Source organism: Coccinella septempunctata, chromosome 7, assembly GCF_907165205.1.
Source record: "Coccinella septempunctata chromosome 7, icCocSept1.1, whole genome shotgun sequence".
NCBI lineage: Eukaryota > Metazoa > Arthropoda > Insecta > Coleoptera > Coccinellidae > Coccinella > Coccinella septempunctata.
Genome location: NC_058195.1, coordinates 16,046,357 through 16,059,946, shown reverse-complemented (window position 1 = coordinate 16,059,946; position 13,590 = coordinate 16,046,357). Strand labels below are relative to the sequence as shown.

Genomic DNA, 13,590 nt, shown 5'->3' with positions numbered 1-13,590 from the left:
TTGGCGGCTCTGAGACATGAAGTACTGGTAGCTTGGGATAGTATCCTTCAAGAAGAAATAGACCATCTTTTGCATCAATGCCAAGACGGCATGTGTTGAGGGTTGTATAGATAACCACGTTGTACAAACATATTATTAACAAATTTAATTAAAAAAATTGTAAACCCTTCGTTTTTTTTTCCTCCAAATTTTAATCATTTACTCCAAAATTGAAATTTAAACAGCTCCTTCTGGGTGTTGCAGTTTCTTTGTCAGTTAGTATATGTCATTTTTCTACTATTTTGACGAACCAATAAATCGATCAATAAATTTATACGTCCCGTTCATTTTCTAATGATTTCACAGGAATAACCTTATTGTCTGATACTACCCGACCAGTGTAAATTCAAGGTAAATACTTATATTGCAATATTGGTTTTTTTCAAACAAAATTTGGGGAAGGATCTTAACTGCCTCATTCTGAACAACTTTTTCATAATTACATAAGTTTGGTACCGCGTGAAATATTGGAAATAATTTTACGGTTGAGACTCGCGCGGTAGATAGGATTTGTGAGGAAATGTTGTCCTTATTCGAATTTGAACTTTATAGAATTGAAAAAGTTATCAGGAAACCAATATTAACTCACTACACTCAATTCGATTTTTAGATGAGTTCCAAAACGGTATAAATTCGTATATTGTTATTGTTTAACGATATTGTAATGATGCACATTTTGTATAACTATGAAATCACAGAATATTATTATTTGAAGAAAATTGCAATTATGACGTGGCTTTCAGGACCATCAACAATTTCATTATACTGATAGATAGATATCATTGATTCACTAAGAAAAGAAACATATTACAAAAGCAACAGAGGAGCAACACCAAGAAAAAATTGAATCAATAAAAAAAAATCGATTTAGTTCGAATCATTTTCAGAAACATATAAACGCTAGAAAGCAATCGAGTTCATTAAGTTTAATAGATGGGGAGCACAAGAGGGAAATTCGGGATTTACTCGATCGTGTCAGATTAATATCAGGGGAGATCAATTGGACCCTGAAGAGTACCTCTACCAAAAACTAGACCTGTATATAGGGGGAATTGTCAAGGACTGCCTGTCAAAATAGTAAAAAAAGACGATCATTGTACATACTCGAGCCTGTCAGATAAAGATATATGTGGTTAATTAAATGTTGAAAGGTATATATTCTCTTAATCTGACACTTTAAGCGTGACGAAAAAGTGAGGAAGGGTACCAAACTTGCACAAAAACACGTCCCGTGTGCATTCTCGAGCGCAGTAGCTTTTTTCTTATATTGAAGCTAGTGAATCAAAAATGACGGAAAAAATATAATCTGACAGTTTCAGCAAGCCGAAACAATAAATATTGGCCACAAATGTCACAAAAATCAGTTTTTTCGAATTATCTCCTCTCCTGGGCTTCAAATTGTTTTCGCCTCCATTATAAAACTTCTACAGCATTACATTTTCTACAAATTATAAATTATGAGCAAAGCAATTTTTATACGTGTGAACGATGTGTTTCTACCGAGGTTTCTTCATTGACCTTGGCATTTCGCATGTGTGGCTGAGCTCCTCGCCCTTATCTACATCAAACTCTAAAACGGTTAAGGGTATGTAAAATTGTTTGATTCTCAACAAATAAACTCCAGAATCCGCATACAGAGTAGTCAATGACTGCCGAAATCAGTGACCAGTGTACAGACCATTTTGGCAAGTAAAAACTGAACTAAAATATTCGGCAAATTTCTAAATGTGTCATTACCTACAGATTGAACTTCATATCTTCCATTTAAATATTTGAAAAGAAAATCTGTCAAGCTTAACATTTGATGGTATTAGCATAATATATTTCTTTACTATTTCGATTTAAATTTAAACAGTCAGAATCTTCAGCGATTATAGGAGATTCTCGACCTACTTTCGTCTTTGTGCTGGGAATGGTTACTGCAGATAATTCCTCCTCCTGAAATACTACATTACCTCCAGTAACTGAAGAAATGTATAGATAGGTTTATTGAAAACCGTCACTGTGTCTTCTTAATGTCAATATGAGCTCCACGAAGTTGAATTCTTCATTAACTTTTTTTCTTGAAAATACGCTAGCAAAACTTTTTCGTTAAAAGTAATTCTTTTGCATGTGTTCACACCATAAACGTTTGATATTTGTATACCATAAACTAAATTTGGCATTGGACAAATCATACTTGCTACTAGACTTTTTAGGAATTCTGAATTGTAGGAAACGCACATTGAGCCGTTTCATCAATATCGCTTAGAACGTCTTATCTGTCTTCTCCTACTTTGAAAATAATCAATGAATCATTTGCCAAAGGAAAAACGATTATAATTCTTCACTTTTTTGGCGATCAAAATTATAGACGAACGCTATCAGAATTAGGAAATATGAACTTTGATTGTCCGATCAACGATTTGACAGTCATTCGATGTATAAAACGATTTTACCGAAACCTTTTCATTTCTGAATATATTGAAGAAGTAGCTATTGAGAATAATTGAATGAACGTATGAAGATCATAATTTGGTGCGGGAATGATATTCTGAATGATCATGACAGAATTATCGATTGAAAACAAATTGAAGTCTATTCGTCAATCAAGCTTTATGAAATCCGGGATAAACCTTTGAGTATAGAATAATATTTTATATTCTATGCACTAAACGATACTTGCTTCCACAGCAACGAAGTGAAAAACAAATATTTCCGAATTCACTAGAAGAGGGACGCTTGTAAAGACGTTTTTGGTACTTTAATTTAAATTCAATTAGTACATCCTACTTATTCAAAATTAGAAAAATTCGCTGCGCTAGTTGCGAAGAAATACGCTGATTACAAAAAATTATGCTTTTCACAACTGGTTACACAAATAACTAATTTCGAGTTCCGAGAACATTCTTCACACTCGAAATAAATACATTTCCCAGTTTTCATATCGATGTTAAGAAAAATTCATCTAAGATGAAGTCTCAAACGTACTGATTCGACTATCCCCGAGAGCTTGCGATTGGAATAAACGATTCGTTGAACATATTTCTACTCACGTAAGATATCATCGGCAGATTCCAAGCTGCAGCTACCAGAGCTTCCGAGAAGCACGTGTCGTCCGGTCCGATGAAAGCCAGCGTTCCATTGTCCCTCATTTCAGTCATGAACTTGATGGCCTGAGCTGCAAGGGATGATTTGCTTCTCGCTAAACTCGAACTGGGGGCATTGGTTCCTATGTCACCAGCTACGAAATTGAGACGTCTTCCTGGCAATAATGCTGGAAGATATTTAGATTAACGCAATAATTAAAAGCGTGGAATGAGGAGGTCGAAATGATGTACGTTATAGTGAAGGAACGTTTTCCTAGGAAGGCTTCAACGATTATCGTTCAGCGATAATCACGTAGACGATTGTTTAACGATAATTGTCTAGCGACAACTGTTTAACGATGAAAAACCGACGACGATCGTTGAGCAATACTCATCTGAGGATGATCGTTCGACGATAATCGTCCGACGATAATCCCTCTGACGATCGTCTAACAATGATAATCGTCCAACGACGATAGTTTAACGATAATCGTCTAGCGACAACTGTTTAACGATAAAAACCGACGACGATCGTTGAGCAATAATCTTCTGAGAATGATCGTTCGATGATAATCGTCAGACGATAATCCTCTGACGATCGTCTAACAATGATAATCGTCAAACGAAGATAATTTAACGATAATCGTCTAGCGACAACTGTTTAACGATAAAAAACCGACGACGATCGTTGAGCAATACTCATCTGAGGATGATCGTTCGACGATAATCGTCCGACGATAATCCTCTGACGATCGTCTAACAATGATAATCGTCAAACGACGATAGTTTAACGATAATCGTCGTAACGATAAAGCGACAACTTTAACCATAAAAAACCGACGACGATCGTTGAGCAATACTCATCTGAGGATGATCGTTCGACGATAATCGTCCGAGGATAATCCTCTGACGATCGTCTAACAATGATAATCGTCAAACGACGATAGTTTAACGATAATCGTCGTAACGATAAAGCGACAACTTTAACCATAAAAAACCGACGACGATCGTTGAGAAATAATCATCTGAGGATGATCGTTCGACGATAATCGTCCGACGATAATCCTCTGACGATCGTCTAACAATGATAATCGTCCAACGACGATGGTTTAACGATAATCGTCTAGCGTCAACTGTTTAACGATAAAAAACCGACGACGATCATTGAGCAATAATCATCTGAGGATGATCGTTCGACGATAATCGTCCGACGATAATCCTCTGACGATCGTCTAACAATGATAATCGTCCAACGACGATGGTTTAACGATAATCGTCTAGCGTCAACTGTTCAACGATAAAAAACCGACGATCATTGAGCAATAATCAACTCAGGATGATCCATTGACGATAATCGTTCGACGATAATCCTCTGACGATCGTCTAACAATGAAAATCGTTTAACGAAGATGGTTTAACGATAATCCTCCGAAGATGATTGTATCGACGACTGTGGCTGAAGTCGACATATTTCAAGAAAATTTAGATTTTAAAGTTGCATCAATCAACTTCAATATTTTCTTCTTCTATCATTCCAGGATTAGGCAATTTGCCTGTTCCAACTTCACCACCTAAATAAAAAAATAATATTCTTTGGTTATCAATAAGATAAAATTAAAGGACAACTTCCACAAAATATTTTAATAATTTTACAACAGTTGTTTCGCTAACACTGTAGCTTCATCAGGTTATTACAAAAATTTATTGAAATATTTTGTGAGAGTTGTCGTTTAATTTTAACTTATTGAAAATGAACTTCCATCAGACCGAATTAATCAAATATTCCTTTGGTTATCGTCTATTATGAAGCTGAATGAAGTGAAATATACTGGGATTTTTGGATTCATACAGGCTGTCCCGGATAATGGAAACATTTTAATGTGAGATAGAGAACACCTAGAGGATCACGAAAAACCCCCATATCTCTAGGAGTTCCAGATTTTGATTTTCTATTTATAGGGTGTTTTTCAAATTTGAATTGAAATTATATCCATTTTATCTTTTGAACGGAATCACCGACTTATCCGGAATTTGGAATGAGGATAGCTTCCATGAGGTTCCAGAAAACTGCAATCAAATATCATTCCATTTGCAGGGCCGTACTTATCTCATGAATTTTTACAGTTCTTAAAATTTCGCGAAATCACCCGAACAATGAATTTCCTGATTTCTTCGATATCTAAGATTCATTTTTTCAACTCATCGAATAATATTGAATGACACCATCCAGGTTTCCGAAAACTGATTTTTTCTTCTTGATAGTAACAATAATTTTTTTTTCGTTTCTATATTTAACATCCTATTCATCTCATAACGAAGTGAATTTTGAATCTTTATGAATTCAATCAATTGAATTCAAATTATTGAATGTAAATTTCAGTTTTCATTTGATAGAATACGTCATTCAATTAGCCAGAATAAACTAGAAAGTGATGGATAAGAAATAGCTAAAATAAAACTAGAACTAGGCGGCATTCATTGTCTGTTCGAAATGAAGGCCTTCCATCTGAATACATTTCCCAGCTCTTTTATATTGGAAGGCCTTCATTTCGAACAGACAATGAGAGCTGTTTAGTTTTTATTTTATTCTACCTATTTCTTGTCCATCACTTAATAGTTTATTCTTGATAATTTAATCACTAAAAAATAAATAATTGTTAGAGGCATATCCTTGAGTAACGCTCCAGAAAACTGATGTAAGTATTCGATCGAATGAAAACTGAAATTAACATTCAATAGTGTATATTCAATTGATTAAATTATATAAAGATTCACTATTTCACGTTATGAGATGAATAGGATGTTGAATATCGACACGAGAGAAAAAATTATTATCACTATCAAGAAAAAAAAATCAGTCCTCGGCAATCTGGATGGTGCCATGCAATATTATTTGGCGAATTGAAAAAATGAATCTTACGATTTAAGCAGATATCGAATGATATTTGATTGCAGTTTTCTTGGACCTCATGGAAGCTATCTTCATTCCCAATTTCAGATAAGTCGTTGATTCCGTTCAGGAAATATATACTTAGTGGTTTCACTTTCCCTTCAAATTTGAAAAACTCCCTGTAAATCAGAATCTAGAACTCCTAGATACTACATAAGGGTGTTTTTCGTGAGTCTGTAGGTGTTCTCTATCTCACATTTGAATGTTTTCCATCTTATGGGGACACCCTGTATATTTAAATTGTTCTTAAAACAACGCCGACGTTTCGAAACATATTGTTTCTTTTTCAAGGCTGAAATTGAAATTATATAGATCAATGGTCATTTTTCAAAGAAATCAAATTTATACAACGCGTCAAGTAAAGGCAGGATGTGGATGGTGACAGTTGATATTGTGGACAACAGCGAAATAATCTTCTTCTTGAGTTCCAAAATGGTAGTTACGGCGAGATGAGTAGTACTTTTCCTTGAATCCTGGTTTGGAACTCTCAAATTCCCTTATTCAATAAAATATGGATATAATACAACGTCTATACCATTTCAAGTTCAAACTGGCGCTAATCAAAATCAAAATGACATTAGTCAAAATCAAATTGACAATATCAATTTCAAACTGGCATTAATCAGAAGCAAATTGGAATTAATTAAAAGCAAATTGGCATTAATCAATTTCAAATCGGCATAATTAACGTTATAATTAATTAAAACTATTCGAGAATATCGAATTTTCTTAAGAAATTTATATCTTTCATATCGAATGCAGAAAAAATGAATCTTTGGATATGAGCGATGAATTTTGCACAATTAACAACCGTTGCCTTGACAATATTATTTTGAACGATATTCTCTAGTTTCTGGAAATTCTGGATTCTACCATTTCGTTTCATTTACAGAACAGAGACGGAAGATCGTGTGATTTTTAATAAGTTATCATAAAAAGACGCGATGTCAGACTCCCATTGTATTTCAGAATCAACGTTTATTACTGTTCGCTGTTCTTTGGATACCTATTAACTATTTCATTTCGCAGAGTATGCAAAGATTTGAGAGACTCCGAATATATACTTAGTAATACTTTTCGAGATGTTGCCATCAGAAAAACTCATAATTTTTGAACGAAAAAGACAGAGAAAAAAAGCTGTGTTGAACTGTGTGATCAACTGATTCAGTTCCATTCGAACGTTGATGTTCGATTTTTATAATTGCAATTTTATTGTGTTTAATATCAATTAGAAATTGAGAAATGCCAATTTGAAATTGATTAATGCCAATTTGAACTTGATTAACCCTTAATTTGGCAAGAGCATTTATAAAAAACCAACATTACTAACTAATAACACTGTATTTTCAACAAACTTGTATGCATGGCGGAAATAGTTGCGGATTTGAATGAAATGAGGTCTATATATATATAATATACTACATTATGAAACCTGATGCAGCCCTCTACACAGAATAATACTTGCGTGAATAAGGCGTATCTCATAGGATACGGAATCAAATTAAGGGTTAATGCCAATTTGCTTCTGATTAATGCCAGTTTGAAATTGATATTGTCAATTTGATTTTGACTAATGTCATTTTGATTTTGATTTTGATTAGTGCCAATTTGAACTTGAAAAGGTATATATAGTATACATATATAGTATGTATGTACTTTCGAAGTGTTTCAACTAAAAATACTCATAACTTTTGAAGAAAAAACATTGAGAAAAAGAGCTGGAAAGGTATGCTGATCTGTGTGATCAACTGATTGACCTCCATTCGAACTTTGATGTTCGATTTTTACAGTTGCAATTTTATTTTGTTTGAACTTGATTATTGCCAATTTGATTCTTATTAATGCCAGTTTGAAATTGGTGTTGCCAATTTGATTTTAACTAATGTCAATTTGATTCCGATTAGCGCCAATTTGAACGTGGATAGCTGTAGTACTCAAATTAAGTTTTCCGCGATTAATTTGTGCAATTTTCATGATTGTGTCGGTATATAGTGATTTATTGTTTTCTGCATTGTGCATGTGGCTTTGTCCTGCAACCAGGAATTAGTCATTCTTGAGGATTGGGTTGTCCAAGATTTGTGCACTTCCTCGGGACCCCAAGAATAGACGTCTAGTTCTATTACTGGAGATTGGACGCATAGCCTAGCTGGCTGGCCTAGATCTGTTGTTCTTGACTGGTGGGAGTGCTAGTTGAGGGTTGCTTGATTAACTAGAGAAGGAAGGAAGGAAGCAAGAAAATTCTTTTTTTTTCTATGGTTGACAATTTCATCGAAATCGAGCTCATATGTCATTAATCTTGAGCAGGCATGGACTCCACTATTATTCTGGATGTAAACTATTTCTTTCAGAGAACAGAAGGTGATGACATCATGAGGGGACAAAACAAAAACAAAGTGATGTAGAACAGCGCAGATTTTCAATCAGGCTTATGCAAACTTCACTATGAACATCACTTCCATTAGATCTTCGTTCCTCATTGTTCAATCGTTAATGAAGTTGTTATAAATGATGCTTAGGAGGTGTTCTACGTCTTCTCAGTGGTTAACTGTATTATTTGGTTCAAAAAATCCCTATATATTTCACTTCATTTAATTCACCCTTTGCCTTCAGTTGTGAAAACAGCTCTGAAGAGGGAAATAATAGACCTTAAGGTTGCATTAGAATCTATTTAATACCCTCATATCATAAACTACCCGTATGCCTTTTTCAGTTTGATATTTATCTTTAATTATTCCCTAGCCTAATGATACTCAATTCATTCTTGTTAACTATAGAAGATAATGTTTTTGTGTCAAAGAAATTTCAGTTCAATTGGATTCATTTCATACCTGCATCTTTGTTCACTGCCTCGACTGCTAGAGGCAGAGCCCCTAGCACTACTTGAGTGGAACCATAGGCACCAAGAAAGCCAATGGTTATGGACTCGATGCTGCTATCTTGGTCTCCCTCCCTCGTCAAATGATTGTACAAGGCCTTCTCGTTCTCGTTGCTACAAGCCTTATCTAGTCCGGAAAATGGCTGAAATTCCTTGCGGTGCAATAAATCGTTAACGTTATGGTCCGAAAATGTTGATGTGATGGCCGATTGGGAATGCTCCGAGTGTCCATTCAGTACAAAAGATAACGCACTCACTATAATGAGGTGGAGAATTGTTTTCATCTCGATTTCAGTTCAACTTTCGCACTTTGTCAATCTGAAATGAACCCACCTTTTCTGTTGTACAGAATCAGATTCAAAGATTCATGAAGCATTTTGATTAATTTTCTTCGAAAAGAAACTATGAATCCATGAAAGTTTGTTTATATAACTAACTAACTAATAACTGAAGGAATTCAAATAAGGTAGCTTCAAGGGCTCTCCTAGACTGAATTTCTCTGAATTTCTGAGGGAGGGGGTAATAGTTGAATTAACAGTTTGAATTTTGAATTAAAACCTCAAGTAACTCCCTGTAGGTATCTCGAATACGAAGCATTTGGAGTCCCATATTCATAGAACTTTTTTTTACAATTATACAAGGAATCCCACCTTTTCATTTCATTATTTTCTTATTTTTTTATTAGTTTTTTCCTAAAAAAAATATAAAAATTTGAATTGGTTGTAGTGCTCTTGGGGGCAATTACCCCCTTTAACCACCCCCTCCTTGCAGGGCCACCCTTGGGTAGGTTTCGATATTCAGTCTCAACCTGGTAGATAATTGTCAAAACAATTAGGTACTTATTTTTTTGACGCAGTTGTACACTGCTTCAGTTCTTACTTATCAATAAAAGGGTCTTTTCGAGCAGATATACGAGGATATATTAATAAATTCTTAGCCTACTATAGAACCCAACAAAATTTCAAGGTAAACATATTTTATTACTCAACATATTCTCCTCTTAATTGGATACATTTATTACAGTGAACCTGCAACGTCTCTAGACCTTTCAAAAAAAATGTTTCTTCTTGCTCTGCAAGCCAGACCTCCACAGCTTTTATTATCTCATCGTTGAAAAAAATTTACAACGTTTTGAACTTTTTTTCAGTTGAGGAAAGAGATGATAGTCGGATGGAGCCAAATCTGGTGAATAACGGGGGTGTTCTAGTAATTCAAACCCTAAATCACCAATTTTTTGCATGGCGATATGAGATTTGTGTGCAGGGGCGTTGTCCTGCAAAAACACAACACCTTTGGATAGCTTTCCGCGTCATTTCTCTTTAATTTTTTTTCCGTTGAGTGGTCAGTAATGTCGAATAGTAATCTCCGGTTATTGTTCTACCCTCATTCAAACAATCAATCATGATTACTCCATGGCAGTCCCAAAAAACTGAAGCCAGAACTTTTCCAGCAGATTTTTGGACACGAAACTTCTTAGGTCTTGGACAACCAGATTGTCGCCATTCCATCGATTGTTGCTTTGTTTCTGTATCTTAGAAATGTACTCAAGCCTCATCCATAGTAACAATTCGGTTAAAGAAGTGTAAACGTTTCAAATCGATCACAGATCGAACACGATGCTTCTACCCTTGCACGCTTTTGGTCAACATTCAAACATTTGGGGATCCATTTTGCGGCAATTTTTCTCATGTCCAAATTGACGTGAACTATATGATGAACGCGTTCGTATGAAATATTCAGTGCTTCAGATATCCGTTTTAGCCCAATTCGATGGTCTGATTAAATCATGTCATGAACTGCACCGATATTTTCGGGGACTGACACAGAAACTGGCCTTCCCGATTGGTCATCACCTTCAAAATATTTACCTCTTTTGAAGCTTGCAGTTCAATTTTTCACTGTCGCATACGAAGGACATTGATCACCAAGGGTATTAAGCATATCTTCGTAAATCTGCTTACCTCTCAACCCTTTTAAATACAGATACTTGCTTATGGCTCAATACTCCAATTTTTCGATGTTCACAATTTCGGTGAACATCTTTCTTTTAATTTATTGTGTAACTCTGGTTTGCTTTTTTTTCTACCTCAAACTTGACACTGACACTTCTAATGAGTTATTGTTCGTTGCTATGGTAATGCAATATTTTTTTTATGCATGGAACTGGTCTAGAGGCTAACTAGATATCAATACATCCTTGTATTGCATAATGCATAATATTATTATGCATATTATTTTTGTTGTTTTTGCCCACCCTTCATTTGTGATTATTTAATTGAGTTTTGTCTTATCTATATATTCCTTTAATTGTGTACAATATTTTTTAGCCTGAAGAAGGCCCAATAAAGAGGTCGAAACGTTGCCGAAATAATAACTTGTTTATATTCCTGTTCCTTGACGGAGACTAGTGATCCTACTGAGATATATTAATGTTCTGTTCTTGAATCATTTAACAACAAAAAAACTCCATCAGATAAGTTTTTCGATCATAATCTGCACACAATCCTAATCCTCTCTGTTCAAGTGGTAACTCCTCTCAAAATATTAGTTCTCATTCATAATTTTGTAAGTTAGATCGGTAATTGTCTCAGATAAAATTTTTTTTAAATAAATGTAAAATATTTTTTTTTCGAAAATGGGAGATACTATTTTTTGACACTTTCGGCCGGTTTCATAATCAAACCTAAAGTCACTTTAATTTTAAAGCTTCCTTTAACCCTACTAAAAATGACAGGAAGGAAGCTTTAAGCTTAAAGTGACTTTAAATTTGATTATGAAACCGGACGTTAGTGAATTAAGTAACTTAAATCAAATTCCCATCTAAATACGTCCCTCCAGAAAAGAAAGGCAGGTCTGAAGAATTTTGAAGAAATTATATTTATTTGGATTTGAGTGTTATGTAAATGTAGCATAGGAAATCAATGTGCTTCATTCAAAGTAGCCAAACTTTTGATTCTGAGAATTTATTCTTTCAATGGTTGAATGTGTTCTTATTGATTTTACTGCCTTTCAAACACCTGTCTTTCCCAAATTGATTAGGTTCTTAAATTCGGTCATTTTCTGTAGCTTCAGAAGCTTATCGATATACTCATTAAAATATCGATAAGGCTTTTCACCTCTTGTAATGAAAAACACAATTCCTTACGGCTTTGGCAAATAGCAGTTTTAATGAGAAAGCGTTGGAGCTCTTCTGTTAACGACATCATCGAATTGGATTATACCAAAGGTAAATATATACCAACCAATAAATTTGGGTTCATGGACTATTCTACATTTAAAACTGATTTACTGCAATTGGTAGAAAGGGAAAGAGAGAACAACAGATTCGAGCAATTCTTGAAGAATGACTCTCCTCTCAAAAAGAAAATCAATTATCTCTTTGAAATGACGGAAAAGAGGCAAGAGGTCGTAATAAAAATTACGACGAGCATTTAACTAGAAATGCTCAATTCTTCATGAACTTGTCTACATAATATGATATACCTCACTTCACTTCTGACATTATTCATATAAGCAATTCCATTTCAATTATGCCAACTTCTGTAATGAAAAATGGAATGAAGGCCTTAATACCCACTGGGTGATATATAACATTTCGTGAATTATTATAAGAATGCGAAACAAGATGAAATGAAATTCGCCTATGGAAATCCGGAAGCTTGAAAAGACAATAATTTGGGAACGATACAAAGCTGACAGGTTCTAATTCATATTAGGTAGGTATATGTCACTTTTCGTATGTTTGTATCATGAGAAACATGGAAAATAAAAGAGAATTTGTTAGTAGTGGGAATGGGGAATGTTCATCCTCCGACAATATTCAGATATTCTTATTTCAACTATGATTTCAGCATACAACGTAGGTGTACAGAGTGGTCAGAATTCGATGGGATTGAATGGCAGCTCTATAACCGTAAGAGCTAGGGAAAAATGGATGGCCATTTTCAAAAGATTGTTAATGATTGTTAATTAATCAAAAGATTCATACTGGTGCCTCTATTTCGTGAAGCATCGGTGATATCGAAAAACAAATGTTAGGTTCTACAGATACTTTTTCATGTAGAATGCAGTGGCGTGGTCAAAGATTTTTTTCAGCGATAACTTTTATTTTTTTAAATATAAACCCTGTGTTATTTTTACATATTCCAGTCCCATATTTTTTTTTGATTCAGAATATATAACATACGTCGTGTCTTTGATTTTACTCCAATAAAAATACTCAAACTAGTTCGGTCTAGTTAGCAGGTCATTTCATTGATAAAATATGATACTGAACTTTATGCTCCTAAATTGTTTCAGGTTATTAAATGACACAGGCTTTGCCTTCCTTAGATTTTAAAATTAACCTTATAGATTTCAAAGAATAAACCTCATTATTATTACTAATATGAGAGACTGTGAAGATCATTTCATTCCGGATATTTGGAAGGATGAAAAATTCCAATATGGAATGAATCACTTTCAGGTGAAACCTCTTCAACTAATAGATAATTTAAATACCAGTACCATAGCCTTTTCAAACACCTTCACAAATAAGGCTGTGCCACTACTAGTATAGGTTAATTGGTAAATATGAAGTAGTCATGGAAATTCTCATAATTTCCTTATTTCTCGAGCATCTTCTCGAACATCCGAAATGAAAGTGATCTCCAAAATCT

General features: G+C 34.4%; 2 protein-coding genes across 4 annotated transcripts in view; both read right to left on the bottom strand.

Annotated features, from left to right (window-relative positions):
* The window catches only part of LOC123316357 (guanylate cyclase 32E-like), an 88,389-nt gene extending 85,091 nt beyond the window's left edge, over positions 1-3,298 (bottom strand). For all 3 annotated transcript variants that reach the window (XM_044902398.1, XM_044902399.1, XM_044902400.1), the window contains exon 1: positions 3,075-3,298. In XM_044902398.1, the coding sequence (XP_044758333.1) occupies positions 3,075-3,182 (108 nt within the window). In that variant the 5' untranslated portion in view covers positions 3,183-3,298. The remainder of the gene's footprint in view (positions 1-3,074) is intronic.
* A 5,576-nt stretch (positions 3,299-8,874) lies between these two features.
* Positions 8,875-9,340, bottom strand: LOC123316821. The gene has a single exon (XM_044903067.1). It carries the CDS (start codon positions 9,214-9,216, stop codon positions 8,875-8,877), a length of 342 nt encoding a protein of 113 aa, XP_044759002.1. The 5' UTR covers positions 9,217-9,340.
* Positions 9,341-13,590: the final 4,250 nt, after the last annotated feature.